General features: G+C 37.6%; 1 protein-coding gene across 2 annotated transcripts in view; it reads right to left on the bottom strand.

The window, feature by feature from the left end:
- Positions 1-25,937, bottom strand: part of SMG1 (SMG1 nonsense mediated mRNA decay associated PI3K related kinase) — a 59,682-nt gene that overhangs the window by 16,741 nt on the left and 17,004 nt on the right. For both annotated transcript variants that reach the window (XM_074553300.1, XM_074553301.1), the window contains 37 exons: positions 25,603-25,661; positions 24,692-24,905; positions 23,834-23,959; positions 23,667-23,739; positions 22,893-22,990; positions 21,237-21,410; positions 20,036-20,260; positions 19,818-19,919; positions 19,111-19,380; positions 18,433-18,563; positions 17,585-17,746; positions 17,034-17,152; positions 16,527-16,614; positions 16,343-16,444; positions 15,736-15,876; positions 15,236-15,435; positions 14,795-14,991; positions 13,989-14,156; positions 13,069-13,223; positions 12,457-12,602; positions 11,604-11,805; positions 10,563-10,672; positions 10,024-10,171; positions 9,498-9,657; positions 8,751-8,871; positions 7,870-8,118; positions 7,302-7,586; positions 6,172-6,316; positions 5,761-5,899; positions 5,239-5,469; positions 4,969-5,146; positions 4,186-4,347; positions 3,696-3,913; positions 3,369-3,523; positions 2,241-2,463; positions 1,283-1,529; positions 468-697 (listed from right to left, as the gene is read on the bottom strand). In XM_074553300.1, the coding sequence (XP_074409401.1) occupies positions 468-697; positions 1,283-1,529; positions 2,241-2,463; positions 3,369-3,523; positions 3,696-3,913; positions 4,186-4,347; positions 4,969-5,146; positions 5,239-5,469; positions 5,761-5,899; positions 6,172-6,316; positions 7,302-7,586; positions 7,870-8,118; positions 8,751-8,871; positions 9,498-9,657; positions 10,024-10,171; positions 10,563-10,672; positions 11,604-11,805; positions 12,457-12,602; positions 13,069-13,223; positions 13,989-14,156; positions 14,795-14,991; positions 15,236-15,435; positions 15,736-15,876; positions 16,343-16,444; positions 16,527-16,614; positions 17,034-17,152; positions 17,585-17,746; positions 18,433-18,563; positions 19,111-19,380; positions 19,818-19,919; positions 20,036-20,260; positions 21,237-21,410; positions 22,893-22,990; positions 23,667-23,739; positions 23,834-23,959; positions 24,692-24,905; positions 25,603-25,661 (6,153 nt within the window). The remainder of the gene's footprint in view (positions 1-467; positions 698-1,282; positions 1,530-2,240; positions 2,464-3,368; positions 3,524-3,695; positions 3,914-4,185; positions 4,348-4,968; positions 5,147-5,238; positions 5,470-5,760; positions 5,900-6,171; positions 6,317-7,301; positions 7,587-7,869; positions 8,119-8,750; positions 8,872-9,497; positions 9,658-10,023; positions 10,172-10,562; positions 10,673-11,603; positions 11,806-12,456; positions 12,603-13,068; positions 13,224-13,988; positions 14,157-14,794; positions 14,992-15,235; positions 15,436-15,735; positions 15,877-16,342; positions 16,445-16,526; positions 16,615-17,033; positions 17,153-17,584; positions 17,747-18,432; positions 18,564-19,110; positions 19,381-19,817; positions 19,920-20,035; positions 20,261-21,236; positions 21,411-22,892; positions 22,991-23,666; positions 23,740-23,833; positions 23,960-24,691; positions 24,906-25,602; positions 25,662-25,937) is intronic.

Below are 25,937 nucleotides of genomic sequence, written 5' to 3'. Positions count from 1 at the left end.
AATCAATGCCTTGACTGTGTATGACTTCTTCAGCTCAAAGACTGCTTTCAAAATTCAGTAGTTAAGGTCTAAATAGATTGAAAACACATTGTTTTGGCCTAATTCTACTCTCAAAGTAGATCTCATAAATATAACTGCAAAGACTGTATTTAGAATGAAATGAGTAAACAAGATATAGAACTAAAATTATTTCAACCAAGGTTAATTCTATTTGTAAAAAACAGTTCTCTTGAATTATCATGCCAGAAGAGCATTTTTATGTTACATACTGTGATTATATCTAAATAATAGACATGCAATTTTATTGACTTCTGGTGAAGTCCCAAGATACATGAACACACAGAACCCTCCTGCATTATTATGAACAAAACAATCCTTGTAAGACCACGTGACTTAGAATCACAAAGCAAATCAAAACAAGCATTTCTCCTCTGCCTTGCTCCACTTAGCTCAGGACAGAGTGTTACCTTTTGTGCCTGCAGAGCAGCTTCCCGCTGCTGCCAGCGCTTGTACAGCCCAAAGAGAGGCGTGGCTCCATCCACCCACTGGATGAGGCCTGACCTTGTCCCCAGGGGTGTCACCGAGTAGTGCCGCGCGTGGAACCGCGGCGTCTCTTGCCGGTTGATCGTGGCAAACATGGTGTTCACAATGGATAAGAACTGCATGATCCTCTCATCTAGGTGCAAGTCTTCCAAACCTGCAAGAAATTGGCTTAAAATTTAGCTTCTAAATAAAAGAATTCTCCTAAAGCCCAAAATCTAGTGTTTTTTTTTAAACCTACTACATTTCAGACTGTGAATATCTTCATAATATGTAGATTAAGGATGAGTTGTTTGGCCTAAAGCAAAGTGTTTACATGGCATTTACCTACCAGTTTATGCCAGCTTGCTGTGTGAGCAGTACACACAATAGTTACAACATAACAAACAGGCCTTTCCCTTGCAGGCAAAACAAGTCTCTAAAGTTGTCTTTTAGGGGCTACATTAAGCTTCTGGAAAATTGCATCCAGCTAATCCTATCAACATCCAAGCAGAGCATTGCTTCTGATGAAAGCCTTGTAAAGAAGAGATTTGACTTACAGTTTCACATGGCAAAATTCCTTGAAAAATATCTGGTGAAGTGCGAGGTAGGGAAGAGAGAGAGCAAATGCTTCCAACTCCTCTTTCTCTTTATCATTCAGGCAAATAAAACTAGAGTTGCACCACACAATCTTCCTAACTTTAATACAGTCTAATTTATAACAAGAGACAGTACCTGGTATGAGAAAAATTCTATTACTTACCTTTGAACAGGTAGGGATAGTTCTTCCCATCTGAACCCAGGAAGAGCAACTTTTTAGGTTTGGTTTTGGTTGGCAGGATGGTGATGGTGCTGCCCACACTGTGGATGGTGACTGTGTCCCTGGTGGACACCTCTCCAGGAAGTGCTATCTCAGTGTTCATCATGGCAGCCAGCCAAGGACTGATTTCTTCAAGCCTTAAGAGATAGCTAGCTCGTTTCTGTGCTCTTTGCTGCAAGCTCAGCATTACCTATGCCAAAGAAAGTTTTTTCCTTTTAGGTTGACATTCACCTTAACAGTTAGAAGTAAGAAGAAAAACACCATCAAACCAGACTTAATGATGGTCATCTTCTAGAAAACAAAGGTTTTTCCTAAACTCCTTGGCACCCTTGCCATGCTGCTAATCCACAGTTTAGGATGAAGATTACAAAAACTAAACAACATCTTCTATGCAGCAAATATACCCTGTGCAGTGACAAGAAGTAAAATCACAACAAATCATGCTCCTCAAGAGGTTTGGTCCTGTATTTATAAATATCTGAGCTGTGGTTACAGGCAGCAGCATTCAGCAACCTCCTGTTTATATAGCTGAATGTTTGTCTGCTCTGCAAAGCAGAAGAGGAAGCACAAGCAAAAAAGGTCTATTTGCCTGTAAAATCTCTGTTCTGGTTTTAAAAACACCAGGCTGGCTCTGGAGAGACAAGTGAATATTTAGTTTCTCTTCAGATCCATAAACTAGAAAAGATGACATAATTGAGAAAGGACCAGTGGAAAGGGTTGATCATTTGAAGGCTGCTGCACAGCCCAAGGCCTATGCTTAGATAAACAGAATTAACTTGTTAAAACTTAAATCAACTAAACACCAATACCAGAGTTTCAGAAAGACAGTATTTAAAAGAAAGGCCTCTGCTCCCAAAGCTGACAGCATCCCACATTGTACTCTTCCTCTTGCATGTGATACCTCTTTAAATGGGAGCCAGCTGCTTCCAGGTTTAGCAGGATTCAAAGGATTCTTAAGCTTCTCTAGCGCATTTTCAATTGCATCTCCATAGTTATCCTGAAACCATTTCTCATGAGGAGTTTCTGCAGGAGCTGCAGTGATGCTCCTCACGTGCTCCAGAGCAAACACAATGGGCTTCATCAGAGCTGTGTGCTTCTCACGCATGATTGCTATTTTCTCCTCCCTGTTATAAAAAACACACAAAAACCTCTTCTTAATGCCATAAAACCAAGTTCTCATAAGGACAGCATTAAACAATAACAGACATTGAAGAACTCACAAAAATTATTACTTCTCTAAAATGAAGTCTTCAGTTATGATCATATTAAAATGAAGATTATTTCATTCCATATTGAGTAAGTGTTCCTCTGAACCACACTTAAAAAAAAAAAATTTGAAATGCATTGTTCACCACCAGAAACTCTGATTAGAAGCTCTGAGCAGAAATCACTTTAAGCAACTGATTTCCTTTATTAAAGGACCTTTTTACTACTACTTGTTGAGGATGCACCACACTATAAAGAAGAAGAGACATTCAGATCATTCTGTTCTCCCATTCCATGTCAGTCCTGACTACAGAATATGAGAGGCATTCTTAAGCTTAGCCAGGTGCCCAGTGAATGGATCTGCTCTTCCACTACTCTGCTCACAGGAGAACCCAGGTGAAGAAGAATGACAGACTTGCTCAATACTAAAAAACTAAAAAAACTAAAATCAGTTTAAGATATTCTTGTTTGCTCCAAATATCTGCATTTACAGTGATGCCTAAATAGATTAGGCATGCTGAATGGTGTATTCTCATTTCATCTGACTTGGAAGTGGAGAACTAAAGGATCTCATCATCTACAGTACAATATACATTGGGTTCTAACATGCTATTACTAAAGAAATCACAACATGGATTCACAGGTAGACTGTTTCACTCATTTGACTGCAGCAGAAAATGTTCCTGAAATAAGGTCCCAGGCAAGCAGCAGCTGGGATAGTATGGATTCAGGAACAACACCACTGCTGATTCATTTGACTGTTTACTTCCCCAGAAATAAACACTTGTTATGATTATCCCCTGTGTTATTGACACAGACATACTTCCGTAGAGTGTTGTTGTTTTGGACCCTCTTGACTTCATCTTCCAGCTGCTGAATCCGTCTGAGGACGTACATGTGCTGCTGCAGGAGAACTCCCAGCCACAGCTCATCCCAGAGAACCGTGACCCTGCGCAGCTCAGCCACAAGCATCTGAACCTGCAGAAAGCAAGAGTCACTTTTCAAAAGAACTAAAATTCAGATTTGTTTCAGTAGATGAACAAGTTGGAAGAAAGACAGACACAGCAAACTTTCAGTAGGCCAACACCCAAGACACATAAATTACATATTTGTGGTTCAAGCACCCAATCAATACATTTGAATTATTTACCTGCAATACCATTGTTGGATTTGCAGCAGAGAGTTTCTCCACAATTTTGCTGTAGCAATCTTGCATCATCGCTTGGTCTTCATTTAATCCAGCTTTTGTATCATCTTTACTACTTTCCTGGGAAGCTGGAGTGCTCCCTTCATCACATTCACCACCCAACAGTTCTTCTCCTTGTATATTACCAAGCAAAGTAGGGATGGCAGAAGGCAGCTTGTTTCCTGAATTAAAATCAGATGATAAAATATTAGCTACAGTAAGTTGGATCACTCCAGTTTATTCAGCATCAGGTCCCCATTAAGTACTGGTGAAGTACAAGAAAAATTTGCAAAATCTGGTAAATCAGATTAAGGATATCACTGAGTTCCCATAATAAAAATATTCTTAAGATCAAAACTGAGAAAACAAAAAAACCACCTCAGCATCTTCCTACCCAGAATATAAAAATATAGTAGCATAAGTCAATTTGAACACTTTTTCCTTTTCTCCATACCTGAAGTCTGGGACTCACTGCTCAGTGAAATGGTTCCCACTATTGCAGGATAGAGGATGAGGTGAGGAGAATCCTGAGCAACTCGACAGAGCAAGTTGCAAATGCTCTGACGTACATACACCTCTGGGTGATTGAGGCGGGAGAAAAGCTGGGGAATAATTCCTGCAGAAAGAGGAAAGGGACATGTGGTGATTCACTTCATTCCTCTTCAAACAAGATAGAATTTTATTTTTAAAAGCATGCCATTATTTTTGTATAGGGAGAATGTAAATCAAAGAAGTACAAATTTACCAATTTACAAAAAAGCCCAAAACAAAGAGCAATTTCACAATAGGTGGCCTCCTCTTCTTTGCCTCCCACACTAACTCCATAACCTTTGAGGGAAAGTCCCTGAACAACCAGAAACTGCAGTGTAATGAAAAACAACTACTTCTGAAACGCGTGGCTTTAGTCACACATCTTTCCCAACTATAACTAGAAAAAACCCACCTCGTTTGTTTTATAGAGTGGCCATGTGATGTAATACTTCACAAACCACATCCCCTTTCTCCTTTCTATGTCTTCAGGTGGGGGAAGGAGGGGATCAAAATCTGTGCTACTTATCTACTCCACAATCAGAGCATGTGGCAGACTTTAACATCTTCAGTGACATCATTTAGTAAAAGACAGGGTCTCCTTTCCTCACACTTAAATAAAAATTTTATCGAAGTGCAATAAACAGCTTTCTGCATTTAGAGAAAATGTCTCAAAATCAATTTTAACAGCTAGATAACATATGTTTACCTCTCCAAGGAGCAGTAGGTGTAGTTTCTAGCCCATGCTCTAGATACTGTCTAAGCTCTCCAGCATGCTTCACAAGCAGCCGTAACAGTCTCAGGGTTGCCATCACAATTACATCATCCGTGCTTTGCTCAGAGGTGTTTCTTAAGTGCAGTCTGGGATCTTCTTCATCAAGTGGAACCTTGAAAAACAGAAATACTCCTCTAAATTAAGTATATAGCTCATAACCTCATTTAAAAAACTTTGTAACTTGGTTTCCACATCAACACTAACCTGCCCAGCATTCAGTTTGAGGAATGTAAAGTATGCACTGCAGGACAGTTTATAGAGACTGAAGATTCTGTCTACAACTTTCCTCCAGACTTTAATTAATCCTTCTGTTGCATTTTCATCAAGATCTGAAAGCCAGGGACAACTTGTTAATAACTGGCGCCATATCACATCCACCATATCATCCTCTTCATTGTCCTCATTTTCAGTGATTTGTAGAGTCATATCTTCATCCTAAATGCAAATAAAGGGAAAGCAGGTTTGATTAAGTCCTCCAATGAGTTCTACAAGCAATCTTAGCTCCTAAGTCAGTTTTTGCCTAGCAGCTCATGCAACTGCATTACTTGATCACATTACCATAGATCATCCAACAGGTGGGTTACCACATAGCTAACAGATGGTTTCTTGTGCTGTCTGAATTTTAACTTTAAGACATTTACAAGAGTTAACATGAACTGCGAGAAGAGGAAAATAAAGTTCATGCTGAAGCTGAACATTTTTTCACACAAACAAATCTACACTTACTTGAATGCCAGCTGGCCGACACACTGCCTGCCCAAGAATGCCATAGATTTTCTCTTTGTCCTCCTCTGCAACGTTGTCTGGGAGCAAGTTCTGAACCTCGGACTTCTCCCGGGGCAGCAGCCGAACACCTTCTCCCTGACTGTAACAGTCAATGAATTATTGATCCCCATTACATGAGTATTTGTGGAGCTACTGCAAGTCTATCTATAAAACCTCTTGAAGGAAGAAATCATCTTTATCTCAGAATTAAGTTAGCTTTGTTTCACAAAGTCAACTAACCAGGAGAAAATTCATTTCTCTGCTTACGGCAAACTTCAGACCACATACAAGAGCAATCATAAATACACAGATAAGGTTTATCTTAAGAAAAACGATTGTACGGCACAAATTCAAGCACTAGGCTGTATTTACCTGGCATTATCAACTACTTTGCGGCCCCATCTGTAAGCCCAGCTAGCCAGGGCTGCCCAAGACTTGGCCACTTCAGGTGCCTGTACAGAAGACAAGTGATACAGCTGGCCCAAGATGAAGTCTGGTTCTCCAACTCCAATGTTTACTGTGATGGGAGAAATGGAGTAGTATGTGTTACAGTGTAAAACCTACTTAGGCCTTCCTTAGCACAGAAAATAACACTAAAAAATTATGGGCATACAGTATTTTTTTAGTAAAATTAATACCCAACAGTTCAAAATTTTCTAAAATGCAATTATTTTTCAGGTCTGACACAGCTTCAAAATAAAGTTTAGTTTCCATTTGCCAACAACCACTGCTGACACTCTAAAATTCCTTCCTCTCTCACAGAGAGGTGGAATTGAGGGAAGGAACTCATGACCTCCAGAGGAGCAGTGCTTCAGAGAGAAGACTTTATGAAGTACCCAGGGCACTGTGGTGGTGTTTATTTGCGTATGTATTTATGTTCTTTGCCATCAAGTCAGAAAGCACCTACTGTTTAACATCCACAAACAGCTCTACAATAATTCTGACTTTGCATGAGAGGAATGACGTTATTTATGAAATCCAAGTTTAAATTTATCTTAACATTTAAAGAAAATGCTGGAAATTAGGAATGAGAACACATTCTGCAGTAACAGCAGAAGTGTTCAGATTAATTACAGATTAAAGATAATGAAAAATCCTGAAGTATTTTTCACACTTATGGGGGCCTTCATAACAAATCCTCTCCGTGCTTAAACCTGAAAGATCTAACTCAGACTTTAGCAGATACACAAGCTGAAAGCAAACACATACAGGACAGTAACTGATATCCTCAATACAAAATAAACATATCCCAGTTTCTTTCTCAGGCCACCATTACTTGAATGGGGAAAATGTGACAGAAATATGAAATATCAGTATTAAGAAGTTTAGGTTTCTTAACTGTGTATAGCTACCTTTTGCACAAGATACACACCCTTGACACATGTATTAGGAAAACAAATACATGAGAGATGGAGCACTTAGTCTTCATCAATATAACTGATGTTATATCCCTCACTATATTTGTCAGTAACTATTTTTAAGAACAATGAGAACAAACATACCTGTAGATTCACTTTCAATCCTAGGATATTCATCTTCCAGTGTATTAACAGCTGGCAGCTCAATCAAATTGTATATGTTTTTAGACAAGGTAGTCAGGCCACTGTGACTCTGCTGCTGTTGAGCTCTATATACTTGTTTCAACTGTCCTGAGATCTCTTTCCATTCTGCTTGAATCCATTTAGCCAGTGTGAGAATAGATTTAGCAACTGCATATTCAGCTTTGGCAGATTTGCAGAAAGATATGGCACAAGAACTCAGCATTTCCATGGCATGTGTTGACTGACCTGCATATCATGGAAAGCAGATCTTCAGTACACTGCTATTATTTAAAACAATTCTGAAATTCAGCACATTCATATAAAACTTGTAGCAATATATTTTTACATAGAAAATTCTCTTTTGAAGAATGATAAGCATGAAAAAACGTATGAAAACGTGTTCAGACAGACAACAGCTAATGGGATGAAATCAGTTCCTAGTGATACTGCCCTATTATGACTTCAAGGTGAGGGGAATCAGCCTGGTTATAAGGAAAAAAACCTCAAGTCACTACAACATAACGCTCACCTGCTGTGTATAACAACTTTGTTTTCTCAATATCAAGTTCAGGACCCCATTTTTCATCTATCTGACCTGGTGCAGACAGTTTTTTAAAGTGCTGGACTAGGTCCTGTGCAGTGGTGGTTTTCCCCAGCTGCACCTCGCTGCACTGCGCCAGCAGCCGCGTGGCCAGGGCGATGTTCCCTCGCTTCCGTGCAAACTTCGCTGCTGTTAAGCCCAGCTCCATGAGATGGCTTTTAATTGGGACTGTTGGTTCTAAAGAAGGGAGAAAGACATCGTAAACAAAGGTATTAAACCACTGTCTGACACACAGAGAATGTCTGTCCAATGTATTGTGTACATGAGCATCAGTAAAAATTTAGAGATTGAGAGGACTTCTGCCTAGAATATTTATATACCCCATCTGAAACAAAAATTCTATCCATAGATTATCTGCTAGGCAAAAGATTTTATTTTCTACTATAACCATTCTTCTTAGCTAATAAGCCTACTTTTCCCCTGACAGAACTTTTTTCTCCCATTACTTCTTATCATACTGCACATTTAAATGGCTTTCATGACTGTTTGTGAAGACCCATTATTCATAATGCTGAAATGTTCAAAAGTGAAAGCAGTTAAAGTATGAAGTGATGAGCAATTAAGGGGTTATTAGGAGAGGAGTATACAACTATTAAACACTTCACAATGTTGTTTTTCTTTTTGACACTGTCTACATCACAGGACTAATCAAGACAATGACTAGTAAAACAAGACACCTGAAGGAAAAAACTCAGCTTTTAAAAAGTACTTCATCTAAAATACTAGAAGAAGACACAGCTGCTGCTTTCAGCAGACAAGTTCAAATTCTGCATTTGCTTTTCACAACACCATAATGAGAGCTCACACACCTTTAAGCTTTTCCATCAGCTGATTCTGGTAGGCCGTGTACCTCAGGGCATGCATCCATGGCCTTACATCGTGCTGCTTGCATGACCTCAATGCTTCATTGAAGAGAGGTATCAGACAGTCCTGCAAGAGGCACACAAGTTGCACAGTTGTCTTGGGAGACAACTTCACTACAATGCATTTTCATTAATTAAAACCAAAGACCATTTTTACAACAAAAATTCTTATTTATAATAGTAAACACACTGTAACTATGAGAAATATGTTTTATGTTGGATTTCGAAAGGACAACACTAAGAACTGCTCAAAATCAAGCAGAATTTCTTCTGAACAAAGTGATTAGAAATTACATCTAGAACATTCATAGTGGTTGAAGTCTGACATTCAGTTCTTAATTGCTGAAGTGATTTTTTTATTAGAATATTTTTAAGTTGTTTTGAAGTAAATTAAGTGCATGTTACAATGTATCAGAGAAGAAATAACAACACTCTAAATGGCAATTATCAATAACAGTTCAAAAATACTGTAAGTGTAATTGAAAGAGAGGTATATTTATAACTATAAAGAAAAGTCCAATTGAGATGTAAGCTTACAAAAACCTGGGTCAAGGCACATAAGAAAACTAAATGAGGTCTTTTTACAACACTATTAACAATCAAAACAATTAATCTATGTTTTATATTCAATACTCCACAATATGACATGGCAAAGACATTTTCCCAATTTAGGTTTCAAACACACAGAATTACCTCTGATGTCAGCCTGTTGCATACAGTGTTTTCCAAAGCAGAAGAACAGTACAACTGAAGAGTGCTCAACACTGGCAAAGACTGAGACACGGTGAGCGTGGAAAGCCTCAAAGGCCCAATGGCAATGCGGGAGGTTTGCTTCAGGTACTTGATAAGATTTCTGAAATTAAAGGATCAGGACAGTCATTGTTCTTAGCTAGACTGTAAGAGTGAATAGTGATATCAAAATTACTGAAGAAAAAACAAAATCAGTATCTTGAAAAGGATGGTGAGAAAGTGTTGCAATATCATACAAGTTATGTTACAATACTTTATTATTACACTGACACAGAAGTACTTTGTCAACTCAAGTACTTTATAAACTACATGAATTCCATGTTAAGTAATCTTATTTTTCCTCAGTAAGCTTATAACTCACAACAGCTAGAACTGCCATGGATGCTGAAGCTTTACACAAAGTTAGGTTTAACAAACTAGAACAGGTTTTCACAGTTTTCACATTAATTCATAGCACATTTCAACTTACTCAGATATTGACTGCCACTTTTGCTCCTGTTCTATGTGGTTTACAGCTGTTGCCAGACATACTGAACTTCTCAAAAGCTGTACTTCAACTGCTTTTTGAAGTTCTCTTGGATCAGGACTTAGCATATTAGGAAGGAGCTTCTTCATGTCTACATGGAGATTAAACAATTGAAACCAACTAGAACTGCCAAATTTTATCATGTTTCACCATCTGATAATGCATTTTTCACAGTAAGGAAGTTAGGAAAAAAACCCTTATTTTAAAAATATATATATTTCAAATGTGTATATATTCATAATAGAAATTCATCACAGATTACTTATATTATAAATAGTCACATTAACTCCAGAAAACAAACTTGCACCAATGTTTAGGATGACCACTGCCAATCCTTTTGAAGCCTGATTCTTAAGGATTATGGTCAGTCCACTGAACACAGCAAACTGCATTGAGAAGTTTTAGTCTCATTTATAGAGACAGATACACAAAGAAATATTCACTTTTGCATTTGAAGTAAATGTTAATTTATGCATTTATACCTATTTTTTCTTTGGATCCCCCTGCAAGCAGGTTGATATTTTCTCCTGGTAATAATTCTAGTTGTTCAGTGCATTCAGTAAGTTGTCCAGACTCAAAGCTGCTCAAAGATCTGTAATTCAACATTTATAGTTTTATTTTCATATTTCTTACTTCACTCCCATTGCCAATTATATTACACAGCAAAAAGAAAAGACTCAAGACTAATTCCAAATCCTACATAGCATTTATAATTAATTCTAAGCAAAAATCTCAATTATCACATACATCAATAAAAGGCACTAGTTCTGCACCAAATGAATGAATACAAAACCAAAGGGAAAGAAAAGCTCCTTTCTCTGACAGAAGCAGTCACCTTTTTAGACCTGCAGATTTTATTTCACTGCTTCCTTCTGTGTTTTTTATTTTCAAGTCAAGAAATTTCAGCCAAAAGGATTTTACTATGTTTACCACAATCATGCAGGAATGGAAAGCCATCAAGTTGTCAAATAAAAAGAAACTATCTTTAAACTCTGAAGGTCTAATCAATGTCACAAGTATTTCTTCATGAACTAGAAAAATATCAAAGGCCAGGAAATAAATGCACAAGCTACAATTCTAAATTTCATTTAAAAAAGAAACAAAACTAAAAAACTCAGTGGCCAAGACCACTTCTTTCCTACACTTTTTCCATTGAATTAGTATGTTAAGATATTTTTAAGAACCATGAGATACATTTTATTTAAGTTGTGCAAAAGGATTCATCTTCTGCTGAGTAAAGCAGAATAAATTTGGCATCTTTTTTTCTTCAATGAAGGATTTATTTCTTGAATACTAAGCAGCCTCAGCAGCCAGAAGGCTACAGTGGCTATTTAGAATGATGTTATCTCCTCATCTGTAAATGCCATGGCCAAGTTTTCCCCCTCCCAAGAACACCCCTCTCTTCTTTCTATGCCTCTACTTAGAAGCTGACATCCAATTTTTAAATCCATTAAAACTTTAATATTTCAGCCACAAAACAATGAACTCTTAGGTACTGTGGAAAAAATGAATTATACCCTTACTTTATGTAGTTAAAATCTGCTTTCAGGTTGATTGAGGTATTACTATTGCTTTTCTTCAGTTCATGGACCATGTTTTGCCACTCCTGAACAGCAGACCAGTCAGCAATGGAAATGTAACATTCACATGCTTTGTTACCCAGGTAGTTTATCACTTCAGGTGAAGACTCACTTGGCTTAGTCAGAACAGTTTTTCTAGTTTCTCCTATGGAATGAAAAAATTTGATATAAACACACACTTAAATATATATTTTCAAACAGCAGTTCTATTACTCAAACATTATTTCTACATCTTTTGTCAAGAAAAACTATTAATTAAAGAAAATATCAAAATTACACAACTTTTACAGGATTCTTCCACTGACACTTTTTCTAAGGGAAAAGAGAACCTTTTCAGATGAGGTTTTGAAAAAATTTAGTTTATATCTGTAAAGGAGCATCAAAACAGAACAACTAAATTAGGAACAAAGGATGTTCATTTTCAAAGATGAAACAGAATACTGCAACCAAGTCTTAGAAGTTAAAAATCTCTGAGTAACTAGTGCATTTATGATACAATTATGTCATAAAGGTTTAAGTTATGATGATCTAAAATAAACTAGATTAAAATTAGTAAGTTACAAAATATTTTACCTATTACCTTTAGTTTCATTCAGCTAGATCTCAGTACTGCAAACCCTCCTATCTACACATAATATTGGTTTCAAGGGCATTAAGTGGTTCAGTTTAACTGCAGACAGAAACAGGTTTTCAGATTTCAGAGTCAGACATCACCACGGCTGTATCACTGAATGTTCTTATTTCATGTACACATTTACACAGTTGTATTTCTCTCAAAAAGAAAACAAACACTGACCATTCAAGGAATGCTTTGGGCTGGCATTGTTCACACTGTTGGAATTGGCCAACTTCAGAACAGTCTTGTCAAAGCCTGTTATACAGCAATCCACTCCAGTCATGGAGCAGAGGTGCTCCTGGTATTCTGCAGTTGCTTTTTCAAACCTAAAACAGTTCAATATTTCAGTCAGCATCTTAAAGAACCAGGCTGGGCTTTTGGGTTTTTTGTAAATAAACTAGATTTTGTGCATTATTTTACTCCAATACTCATATCACCTTCAGCAAAAGAAAGGGATTAAGGTAGGATATGAGGTTGCTGGCTGAATTTCCAGGTTATAGCATTTGATAAAAGCTTGTCCATGAAACTTTTAATGTAAACTTCAAATCAAGTAGACAAAAAAAGAAAGAAAGAAATGAGTTTTATATTTGACTGTCACAATTTTAATCTGAATGAGTAGAGCTGGATACTGATTAAATACATATAACATCTCTGAAAAGAATCACTGAGTATAATTGACATGGAAGTTCATCAGCCTTGACTCATGCCACAGTTTAAAAGACTCAGAAGCAGAACTTTCCCTAGAAGGAAAAAACATGAGTTTGTAGCATCTAATAATTTGTGAAAACTTACCGTCCTTCTGCTTGCTGAGCTACAGAATTGATCCAGGAGAGGCTCTTCCCAACTACAGCAGAAGACCAGACAGCAATACCCTGAATAGCTTCAGGACAGTGAAGCTCACATAATGCTTCTACCAGCATCATAATTGTCACTTCCAATTCATTTCCCTAAATGCAAACCAAAAGCATTATTTAACAAACTCATCTAATGCAAGAGCCCCCTGTCTGTGGGTGAATGCTCAGAAATGGTGAAGCAGTATTTCACTATGCACATCTACAAGTGCTCCTGATCCCATCCACTGCACTGCTTTTGGAAGAGCAGGGGAGCCAAGGGAAGAGTCTGAGCTGTGAACTCACAGCCTGAACACCAACGGTGAGCAATCACTGTGTGGTGGCTTGGTACCTGTATGAGAATTTGTAAGGGAGCACAAAGTAACAAAGAACTAGCAAACCTCCTCTGGTAAAACATTTAAGCAAATCAAATCAAGTACTGAAGAAACTATTCAACTCTTTTAAGAAGGCTTTAACTACTTTATCCTTCCATCCCACTCTTGAACTTGGCTGCTGCTAGTTAGAGGAAGGGCACTCCCATGACACAAACATCACACTACCTCAAGCTTGGGATGGCCTCACACTAATGCAGCACCAGTTTCACAAGGTTTCCACTAAATTAGAAATTGCTCAATTAAAACTGTGAATTAACTCTAGCATTCATTCCTGTGTAGTATTTGACCACATGTGTTCAGTACATCTTAACCTCCAATCCACAGTATCACAACCACAATAAAAACATACAAATTAAAAATGTGGCTTTAAATAACTCATTCTTTTATATACCACTTGGTTTAGTAACTACTGGTTGCCTTAGCTTACTTCTTTTAGAATATCATAGTGAATATTTCTGCAGTAGTCCACAGAGTTTGAAAAGAGTACCTGAGAGATACTATTATTAGTTTTCATTTCTGTGAGTAAATCAAATCCATGCCTGACTGTGACAGCAGGCTGGCCAGCCAGCAATCCAACTCTCATGATGGACAGTCTAATCCGTGTCAGCCAGTCCTGGCACGTCTGGCGGTTGGTGTAAAAGAACGTCCTGATAACCTTCAGAGACAGGAAAGAAGTTTCACAACAACATTCTTCTGCACAAACCTAAACAGTTAAGTACTTAAGATTGATATCAAAGGCAGGAAGGTTTGTTTTCTCCAGTCTTCAATTAATCATTAATTTTATTAATGTAAGTTGTCTGAAATCACATGTAGAATGCAACTGGCCAGGAACACTGGCAAGCCAGAAGTCTTAATATGCACTGACTATAAATCATGTATTGCTATCACATCAAAGTCTGGTAATTAAACAGCTTGTTTCTACAGTGAAGAATGTTTTGCACTTAGAAATACACAATGGGGTGTGTTGCTTATAAATAATTACTACACTCCCCAAAAAGCAATTAAGGCTTTAAATAACTGTGGTACTTTTCAAATTGGGCTGCTGACAATCTACAAATAAGTGACTGCTACAAATCAGAGGTACTACAGTCTTGCTGGATTTGTACCACTATCCAAGCTGGTACTCCAGAAACAAAGCCTGGTTTAACCTGTTCTGTAGGATTATGCCAAAGTTAAAGCCGAAGTTTTTTAAGAAAACTGTGAAGTTTTTTGGAATTCCACAGCTAAGAACTGAACAATCCTGAAGACACTGCTCATTCACCAGACAACATGAGCACTGCAAAACAGACAAACCTTGGGTGGAGAGGTAAGGGCATTGGCACATCCTTCATATGCATTGTACATCAGTTTTTCCAAGTTCTCCAAATACTGCAGAAGGAGAACAAGCCTGAGCTGGTTACTACTGTGTCCTTCATCATTGTCTGCAGTAGTCCACTGGCTGACATCTTGATCAGGGTTTAATGTGTGGGCTGCAAGGCTCCTAATAATACCTGCACATTTTACCAAAACATGGGAAAAAAAGAGTTACCAAAGGGTATTGTATTTAAATGTGCAAAGGGATAGCAACGCTAGCTCTCAAAATCTACCACAAGTTAACAGTAATTATGCAGAATCTTTAAAATCTCTATGCACTGAAAAATAAATCCATTGTGCCTCTTGCCTTAGACATGAACACCTTTGCCTCACAACCTTACCAAAAAATCTCATCAAAATCAAGTACATTTTTTACTTTACCTTCAATTGTTTGAAATGTATCTTGGGCTCTCCCCAGAGGAGTTCTTAGCTTTGAGAGCACAGTGAACTGAGCTGCTTCCCAGACAGCCCACTGCCACAGCACAGCATCAGTCTTCAGCAGGTTGCGAGGGATGGTGGGCTGATCCCTCTTATCCAGCCTTTGACAGCTATAGAATAACCTTTCTAACCAGTTATCCTTCCTGAAAGGAAACATCAGTGCATTGACAAGTTCATACTGTACACACTTCATCTCCCTATTCTTCACAAACAGATCTCTCACAAAATTAACTTCCAAGCAGCAATGTACACAGGAAAATATGCCAAAAGGTGTGTATGTAAGATGTTTACAAATATTTAAAAGTATAAAAAGCATAAAAGTATAAAAAAAGTTTGAAAGTAAAGCAACATAGTTTGTAACAAATACAAATTTTAAATGTAACTTAGACTTTTTTACTATAAATTCAGCATTGATAGATCTCAGTTCCATAAGGAGTTCTTACCCAGTTCGGTGGAGGTTTCCATACAAAATAAAACTGATGACATCAGAGAAATCCTGTGGGTGGAATGTGTTACTTGGAGCTTTGCTCATGTGACTTCTTATAGCCAAGGAAATTTCTTGTATTTCAGTGTGGGTACGGTTACTGCAGGAAGAGAGGGAAAACAACCCATGCTGTAATGTACTTGAATAAAGCAAAACAAGGTTTGTAAAAGAGTTACACACACACACTATATCTATATGTAACCCAAGTACTTTCAGAGCTCAGGTCTTCAAGGCAAATTACAGGACATAATATTGCTGAAGCTCTGGACAAAAGGGACCTTACAGACACTCAGGGTTTACTTCAAGAAGTGATGCAGAACTAATCAAATTTATTAATTACTTTGTGTACTACATACTGTTCTTAGACCAGTAAAAGCATAGGAGAGATAACCCTAGAATCATAGAGGGTTGGATGAGATCATCAAGCCCAACCATCAACCCAGAACTACCTTTGTAAGCTCATGCTTTTTGATTTTGAACTAAGTCCACCGGCATTATTTTTCAGGTTAAGTGTCTCAGAAGAAACTAAGCCATTATTTACACTGAAGTTGGTCTGAGCAACTCACCTCAACACAACATCCAAACGAATTGACTTCAGCAGCTTTCCAAAAGCTTGTCTCACACGAGCACCACTGTGGACAAGCTGAACACGACACACATCAACACACCTGCAGCACCACAAAGGAAAGAAGGGTGAATATCCGCAACATCAGCAGAATTCTAATAACTTACAGAACTCTCTGCAAGTACCTCTGTAAAAGGTCATCTGGAAGGGAGGAAGACAGGGCATGGAGGCTACTACAGGCTTGAAGACAAATGTTCACATCTTCCAGAAGTGCTAAATTAAGGAGTTGAAAGGAGAAAAAAAGTCATTCTTGCTGGAATTAGGTAACTTCTGCACTACTCTGCATTTGTTCCCATATTATTTACAGATTTTGGAATTGAATACATGACAGAACTGTTCCAGTGTTTTTGATAAATGGTTTGTGACTGGGAAATTGATCTACCAAAAATGCCACTGATGTGTCTAATCTCTTAAGACTGCAATTTATTTTAAGAAAATTAATTGTTTAAGTAACAGGCATTTACTTAAAAGAAAAATCATATAAAGAGTCTAAGTTCTTGCACAATACAACCTTGAAGCATCCTTAAAGTAAATGAAACAAGTACAGTTGCTACTATCAGTGGGACAAGACTATTTATGCACTTAATTTTGAAATGTAAAAGACAGTTAAGTAAAAATATGCAATATCTTACTGTTTGCTAAAAGTCCTTTGCAAAAGTTATGAAAAGATGGGAGAGAAAATAACGGTGCATATGTTTCTGACTTCTTCATCAGAAGAGCCACTTCCAAAGCCCATGTTGTAAGTAGTTTCCTTCAAAAACCAAGAGTTTAGTCACTCTACAGAGTTACAGAAAGGTTCTTTCAAACTACTTCACGTTGTACATCAGTATCACACCATAGCTCACACTTTCTAAACAAGTTATTTCTTAACTTTAAAGATGTTCCCAGCTTTCACAGCATTTTGGTAAGGATACTTTCAGTGAGCAAACCCTTTCTTTCACAGAAAGACAGTTCTGCTTCTACTGGATAGTTCTCAGAATGGTTTAAACTTCTCTAGTTTTCATATATAAAAACAACCAGCTACATTTTTCCACAATTTCACTAATAATGTATAAAAAACCCTCAAACATTTGACAGATTAAATTTACTCTGAGTTTTACAAATTCAAATGATCCTGGTTTCTGAATTAATGTATTCTACTTGACAAAAAAAAATTCCCAATTTCTAAGAATATTTTCCTTACCTGGTATCTTGAGTAAGGTTATCCTTCTTAAGCAGTAGCCCCAAAAGGTTCAGTATGATTGAGAAATGTTTTTTTGTTGCTGTAGTTACAGTACTTATAACTGCTCCATCAAACAGAGAGGGAGAGGAAGAACTGAGGCTACTGGATATGAAATGGTCGTGCCTGAAAAGGCAAGGAAAAACAAACTGTAAAATTACCCCGACATTGGAGATACTTCCCTGAAGTTTAAAGGAGGAGAGAAAACATCAACAATCGGAAAGGAAAGCTAAATGAACACACACACACACACTCTGACAAAACCCAAATATTTTGATCCCTAGCCTAAAAGAACAAAGCTACAATTTGCTATTAGTCCATGCAGGTCAGTAACCTGTTCTCAACTGCATCTGGTATCCAAAGCTTAGTGAAAAATCACCACAGCTAAGAATGTAAAGAGCAACAGTTAAAATTGTATATTCCCTTACTTTAACAACAGTTTGTATTAATAAGGTCTAAAATGTATTTACATCTGTTGTTTACATCTCATTACCCCTCCCAGATCTCTCATTAAGGCAAAATAGTAAATAATCTTTCATCATTTACTTTCAGTAGAGTTCTCCCTCAGTTATCTCTATTCAAACAAGATTTCTAATCTATCTTTGAATAAAAGGCCAACTTAGAGCCAGGATATGCTTTCCTGGCTGAGATACAGCTTCCCTGCAATTAATGAAAGTAAAAATTAATTAAGGAAGTTTGGGCAAAAGCTTGATTGTAACAGCCTATTCCATTTCATCCCTCCAACAATATATTCTATCCACATCAGTCCATCCTAGTGCTCTTAAAATATGCTGAATTATCAAACCCCATACCTGGAGCAGTGTGAGTACAGTGTGTAGAGCACTGCATACTGGACAGCAGGGAAGTGAACTGCTATGTCACCATGAACAATCATCAGGTTTTTACTCAGCAGTGCAAACACAGTTGGTGAAAGGGCCCACATCTATAAAACAATCACAGAAACATAAAAAGTAGGATCTACTCTTAACTGTAATTTTCATAGCATCATATAATGTCCTTCCCTTTTTTCCCACAGGAAATAATTAAACTCTATTGTTTTCTGACTGTAACTATTTTCTTTCCCATTTTTTAGAAGTCTGTTAAAAGCAGTTCAGGTTTTTATATGGAAAGATTTGGAAAGCTTTTTCACATGTCTAATATACTACCAAAGGACACTTTACAGCTGCTTTTATCTGTCTTGAGTTTCAAAAGCAATTACTATGATGATCTTAGCATTAAACCCTTAATAACCCTGATAAGATGCTCTTCCTTAGAAACTGCTTTTCATTATGCAACAACTGGAGATAGAATCCACCCACTGTTTCCCCTGAGTTGTAACACTGGGAGTTTTTCTAAAACTTAGGAAGTTGAGAGACAAATATGATCATTTTAGTTATACATATGTGCCCTACTGGTGTAATACATTAATTTTAAGTAAAGAAGTATTTTTTACACTTATTGCATGAACTGTCTGTTGAGTTTTTACTCACCCCAATTAATGAGTTTTTAGCATTTCCAATAGTACTCAGAGCACTGAGGTCAAATATAACAACAAACTTGGCATTATCCACATTGGATATAAGCTTCTTGAAAGAGTCATGCTGGATTTCAGAACAGGCCTCGGGAAGATGTAAACTATGGAGTAGACTATTTAAAGCACAGGTCATTTCTCCTAGAATCAACCTGTAAGCAGTCTCCAGAACAGGAATGTTCTTCAGGCTCAATACAGCTTGGTATACAGCAAGGGCTGCTGCAACGACCTTGAGAACATAATTACAGCAATAACTGATTAAAACAAACAATCATAAAACACACTAATCAGCAACAAAGACTTAATCACTCTTCTTTATCTATGAATAGCTTAGTCTGATACAGATACCTATCTTCAGTTTTCTGTACCTCTTACTTAGAGACTCTACTAATTATTTTCTAGATCATCCACCCAACACACTGAGTATCAAAACCAGATGAACTAAGGACCTCTCTACCTGGAATGATGGCAAACTTTCCCATTTCTTATCAAATCTAAATGCTAAAACAAAGAAGTAGCTATATCTGCCTTTTCAGAAGTTTCAGATATTCAGTTAAGACTAAAGAATGTATTTAAGATGAGCTTTACAGCTTGAGTTTTACAGCTTAATTCTAGGAAGTGCATGAAGGCTGTTGGAATACACCTGTAGAAGTTACTTCCTCTTACCTCTTTCTCCTTATGATAACGAAGAACAAGTAGTTTAGACTCTGGTATAAATAATTTCTCTACAAATGATGATGGTAGTTTTGTATTTATTTGTTCAACAATCTGGGGATAAACACAAAAATAAGTAACTTTACCTGAATTTTAACTTATTAAATTATTAAAGATTGATAAAAATATTGTTTTTCTAGTCCCTCACAAGAATAAAAACATGTACAAACCAGTGTCAACAGATTCAGGACTGAAATGACGTAGTCAGTGCCACAAGTCTGACAATTTTCCATCTGATCTAATCCATAGGTGATGACCATGTCACAGTGTATGGTCATACTGGGATCCAGGCTGCCAAGTAAAACCCCAACACACTCATTGGCAGCTGTAAGCACAGCTTCAGAAAAGAACACTTGGTTTGCTGCAGTCACACATCTCATTACTCTGTACAGAACCTGCAAAATTAAAAACACAACTGAGTTAAACTCCATTAGAGAGAGATGCTAATTAATTGTATTCACACCCATTTGATATCCTGTCCCATTACCTGCTCTGCAGCTTGTTCAAGTCTATTCTGAAAAATGTCATCTTGACATTACACTTCAGAAGTGTAAGAAAAATCAAACTTTCAACTGCTTGGTTTCCAATTCAGTTAGAGATCTACAAACCCTAAATTCATGATTCACAGTTCTGTTCAGTTCCAACTAACATCAACAGAACTCCCCTTGAAAAAGACAGATGAGTTTTCTTGAGCTTTTGAGAATTCCCTGCAGATTAATGCAGAAGTTACATAACTGTCTTGTCTTCAACTGGGAAATCCATACACTTATTTACCCAAGAAGTTGTGTCTCTCACAAAATTCTGCAAGGGCATAAATTCCAGCTGGGCAGGTCATCCAGCAGCCACAAGACTTTGACTGCAGGTATTTTTATATTATCTCCTCACCCATTACAGAATTATACCAGCTACTTAGCATATTATATAATATTTATTCTAAGTTTACACCATCCTATACTATAGAGCCAGAAAAGTTTGCTATCAGATCTAATAGATAAAATTTCAACAGAAATAAAAACCATCACATTTTATAAAATCAAACTCATAAGCAGAATTCAAGTTTCCATAGTGGCATAGTTATCTGAATAAACAATAACATGGTTTCAAAGATAACAAGCAAACCCAGCCACATTAAGTTAAAATGTCTAAAAAATTAGTTTCTGATACAACTTCCATGTGCCACTATCACAATCTATACGTTTATTAAAGCATTGTAGCATGTTTCTTGGAAAAAATAAGATTTTCTCAAAGCTGAGAATATAGACATTGATGTAACATTCATAAAACCTACATCAGCTCAGTCAATGGCACGCATTGCTGTATGGTGACAAAACATGTGAGTAACCAAGACAGGCACAGCAAAGGAGCTCTTACATCAGTTACATAGGCTTCTGTGATGGGTGGGCCCCTGATGGGGCTGAAGCGCTCCCCGATGCTCCTCACCACGGTGCTGAACACCCTCAGCAGGGCGGCCAGCTTGGGCAGCGACACCGACGGGGGAGGAATGTCCTCATCCACTGACTCCCCTGACGCCACGTGGCTCAGGTCCTGCAGCACACAAGGTTTGTGGATCAGCACACACCATTAACTTACACATGGGTAAAATATCCAAATGTGAGATTGGAAATACTTCATCTCTTTTCCAGACATTAAACTGTACAATACAATTACAGATGTGTTTATCCAGTATCTCTTAACTACACACACATATGGAGGTGGAATATAGGCACACAATGACAACGAGAAGTCACAGAGTAGCAATGAGTTTAGCCACTGGAACAAAGTACTCAGACTATATCTTGTAAATTAAACCTGAGGCTTATGAAGTTCCTGGTCTCTGGAACATGACCATCTGTATTGCTGCACTGTAACAACAGTTGTCTGCACACTTTTTACAACTCTTTCAAAAACTTCTCATCCCCAAACTGGAGTGGAGGTGTTTGATTGGCCATTCCCATCCCACATGTGAACTATGTTGATCTGGAGACCAAGAGTTCACTAACAGCCTACCCCATGCCAGCTGGCACCAGTGCCTGGGAACATTCCCAGAAGTGCTGATCTCATTAGCAGAGCTGTAGCCTTGCTCTGCCCCACTGTGAGATAAACACACTGCCTGGAAGCACCTCCTCCATGTTAGCACACGTTATCTTAAAACTCTTCCGTGACTAAGAATACACACATTGAGCAGAGCAGCAGCCAGCCTGATAAGCAGTGATTTACTGCTCTGCCCTGAGAATCCCAAAGCTGCCCCAGCAAAGGCCCAGCTGCACAGAGAAGGACACTGACCAAATTATTGATTCTGCTTTGAGTGACACAAATTATGCTCCAAGTACAATTTTACCTACAGGACCTGTACATTAACATACACAATGCACTATAATTGACCTGTAATGTGAGCACATACACCTTAAAAGACAGCACTCCCCCCAACCCCAAAGCTCTTTCTTTAATGACAACATCAGATAAACTCTATGCCCTGTTAACTAAGCAAAGGTTACAAAGTCAAAATGAAGTACATTAAATGAATATAATCTCATTTTCCATCAGTTCCTGCTGCATTATTTCCTGCACAATGTAATCTGCTATTTTAAAAAGACAGATTTATCATTAGTCTTTTGAAACATTAAGATCTCCTCTCTTCCTCAAACAGTTACAAGTTCTGAAACACTCTGAGGTTGGACAATTAGAGAAAGCACCAAGGAAAAGTCATGAGCTGTCTTCACATCAGCTCTTGAAAAATAAAGGCATTCCCGCTTGGTCAACTGCTTATAGTTTTACTGCAACACTATATTCTCAATCAACAATGGCTGAAAGCCTGGTTGTGATACTAATTAAATAGTTAATGAGTATTTGTGCAGCTGGTCATTGTACATGACTGAATTATACTCTATAATTTGGTCCTCTTTTCATCAAGAAAGCCATGTAATTTTATTTTCTACAAAAGTAATACAGCCATAAAAATCACAGCTGTGGGTTTATTAAGAAAATCACAACAGTTAACTCCGGTATATACCATGAAGTCTTGTTTACCTCAGCATAAGCCTCCATATCTTCCAAAAACTGACCCAAAAGTGTGGTAGAAAAAGTTAGATCAGCCACCCAAAAGGGCTCCAAGCTCTGCAGCCATCCTGTACAAAAATACCAAGCCAATTAATACAGGGTGACATACAATCATTAAATTTTAGTTGCATATTTCTGAGGGAAAAGTTGCTGAACTAAGAGGTCATCTACATGAAAATACTAACACCAGATGTTTTTAAAAGAAATACAAATTGTATCTCTCTCTTCTGTCCTTTTGCAAAAATCCTTTTAAGGTTCAGTTCTGCCCCACATCAGTAAACACCAAGGATAGAATCCAGGATTATGATACAAAAAGAATAATAAACTTGCTGTGAATAACTCCCAAGAAAACTGACAAAGCTACTGGAAAAACTCTCCTCATTTTTTAAAGTATCTCAGTGAGAAAGATTCTCTAAAAGTATATAGGAAAAATATATATCGTTTCACAGAGGGTATTCTAAGACCTATAAATTTACTAAAGATTGTTACAAAATTGCACAAACCAACTGGTGTTTAAATGTACCCTGAATAAAGCATTGCATTTTTCCAGAATTAGCAAAAAATGGAAAATGCAAATTTGCTAAAAAGTTAGGAACAAAGTATCTTGTTATGCAGCCAGAAACTCAATTTGGTTTTATGTCAGCTTGCACATCACAAGACCCAAACTGGTGTAAACAAACCCCAAACATCTGCAAGCCAGAGCAGGCTGTGAGACCCTCCGTGAGCTCCTCTGGCCAAACTTACCAGAGACCTGTTGTGTCAAAGAAGGTTTCTGGGTATGATCTATGTGCCACCCAACCAGGATGTCCACTGTGTCCTGGAAAGCAATTGTGAAAACAGACTCATTACCCAACTTAAAGCACCAACATTTCCATTGTAGAAAGAAAACACAAAGCACAGAGAAAGCTTACCCTAAAATTGGTGCTGAAAATGTGTGGGTAGCATCGAGACACCAGAAGGATGCACTTGACACACTTGCACAGTAACTCTGGTGTATCAACATTCTCTAGGATGGACTGCAGGCTGGTCATTACAAGCTGAAAAGCAAAGGCACCAGATATTTCACATTAAACATGAGACAACACACTGTAACAAACTGCTTTGATTCAATCAACAAAACTCTACTCCTTCTGCAGGAACAAAATGTAAAAGACATCACATACACTGCATGAAAATAATCACTTCAAGGGGGCATTTGCTTGATATATGGCAGAGCCAGGGAACACTTTTCTTTAGCTCTTTAGCCACTGAACAACTGTGCAATTTTAAGCCCTATTTCTCCTGCTGAAGCTTTCTGGCTCTGTAAAGTAACTATTAAATTGGAGCACAGACCTGGCCATAGCTCTTCTACACCCAAAATAAGAAACCCTAAAACTTGTAAAAAGGGACATCACCTTGTCTGCACACATCCTACTCCTTCTCAGATCTACCCACAATTCCAGTTAGAAATTGTAAATAGGAGGAGGCATATAACAATCAAAAGGTTGGGTTTTGTGTACCATTCCACATAAATTTATCTTTTTGTTTCAAAAAGATTCTTCTTGGATTTGCTATAAATACTAGAAAGTTGCATCAAAGTATGGCTTGTCATTCTTTTCTAATTTAACCAGAATCAAATAATCCCATTCAGAAAGTTGCATCCCAGTTGTAATGATATTTATTTATTATGTCAATATAGCATTACTTACTGTTCATTCCAGTTTAAAAAGTTCATTCAAGCATTGAATTGAGAAAATCATTAATAATCATGTTTTAACTTGTAGTCTTACCTGCATTAAAGATGAAAATGCTTTCTTTTCTCCTACAGTCTCTAGTGCTTTGTAGGTTGCACACAAATAAAGAAGTTTAACCTCATCTTTTGTGGATGAACTGAATTTGCTAAAAATCCATTTAAAGATCTTCTCAGCCTCGTAGCTCAGAGAAGCACAAAGAAGGCCAAGACAGCAAGCTCCTTCCTGTCTCAATTCCTGAAGCAATTTGCTACTGTATTTTTGGAGAGAAAAAAAAGAAACTTGGGATCTCCAGCCATGGCAGCAAAACAGAAGCATGAACAGAATTATGCATTTTCTAAAGCAAAAGAAAATAGACACAGAAATGAAGCTGCTTCTCTCCTACTTAACGGCAGCAGTGGCAAAGATAAAATTCTAAGAAATATAATTTCTATGGAGTAAATCATCTGGAATAAAAGTATGTAAATGTGCTGTTTTATTAGCAACACACTACCCAATAGAAATAGTTCTTAATATGCAGCTGAGTCTGGGAAACAACACTGACCTAAGCACCTAAAAGCCCACACAAACCTCAGCATCCTCTACATACATTCTTCGTTGGATGTAAATGACTCAGCTTCTAAAAAAACTCATTTCACTTTGGAAGCTACCCCACCACAGCAGTGCACAGCTCCAGCAGCTGAGTGAACACACCTGAGACAGACTCCACACTACCCACAGCACCAAAGCCACACCTGTGCCTCCACATTCTGTCCAAGGGAGGTGTACTCTAGACAGCCCCACAGAACTGTTGATAAGCCTAAGAGCCTTTATTTACCCCAATTTCATTCTGTTCCTGCAATGGGACACCCATGCAAAACTAGCAAATCACTTTCTCTCAAACTTTTCCCTCTCTATTTCAAACTAATACTGACATTATTTTTCTCCTTTAGAGCATTTTTTCAATTTACCTTTCATTGAGCACATCATGAATGGCAGTCAGGATATTATCCAGTTGTTTAACAAGTACCTGTAATATAAGACACATAAAAGGCATAAGCACAGCAATTGCCCAATACTGCCTCCACAATAGGTCCTGCTTACACCCACACTAAACACAACACTCCCAGCTCTCCTTGAATGCCATTATGCTTTCCATGGCCACTGCAGACTAGCATCAACTATATTAAGCAACACTGCAATATTATCCTAGATGTTATATTTGATATTTATTTACAGTAGCCATGAAAATACTGGCAGCCTGCTATCAAGGTCTGTTCCAAGTTTAGTTCTTGCTGACAACATT

This window comes from Zonotrichia albicollis, chromosome 16 (assembly GCF_047830755.1).
Source record: "Zonotrichia albicollis isolate bZonAlb1 chromosome 16, bZonAlb1.hap1, whole genome shotgun sequence".
In the NCBI taxonomy this organism is placed as follows: domain Eukaryota; kingdom Metazoa; phylum Chordata; class Aves; order Passeriformes; family Passerellidae; genus Zonotrichia; species Zonotrichia albicollis.
Note: the sequence above shows the minus strand (reverse complement) of the source record. Positions and strands in the feature narration are given on the sequence as shown.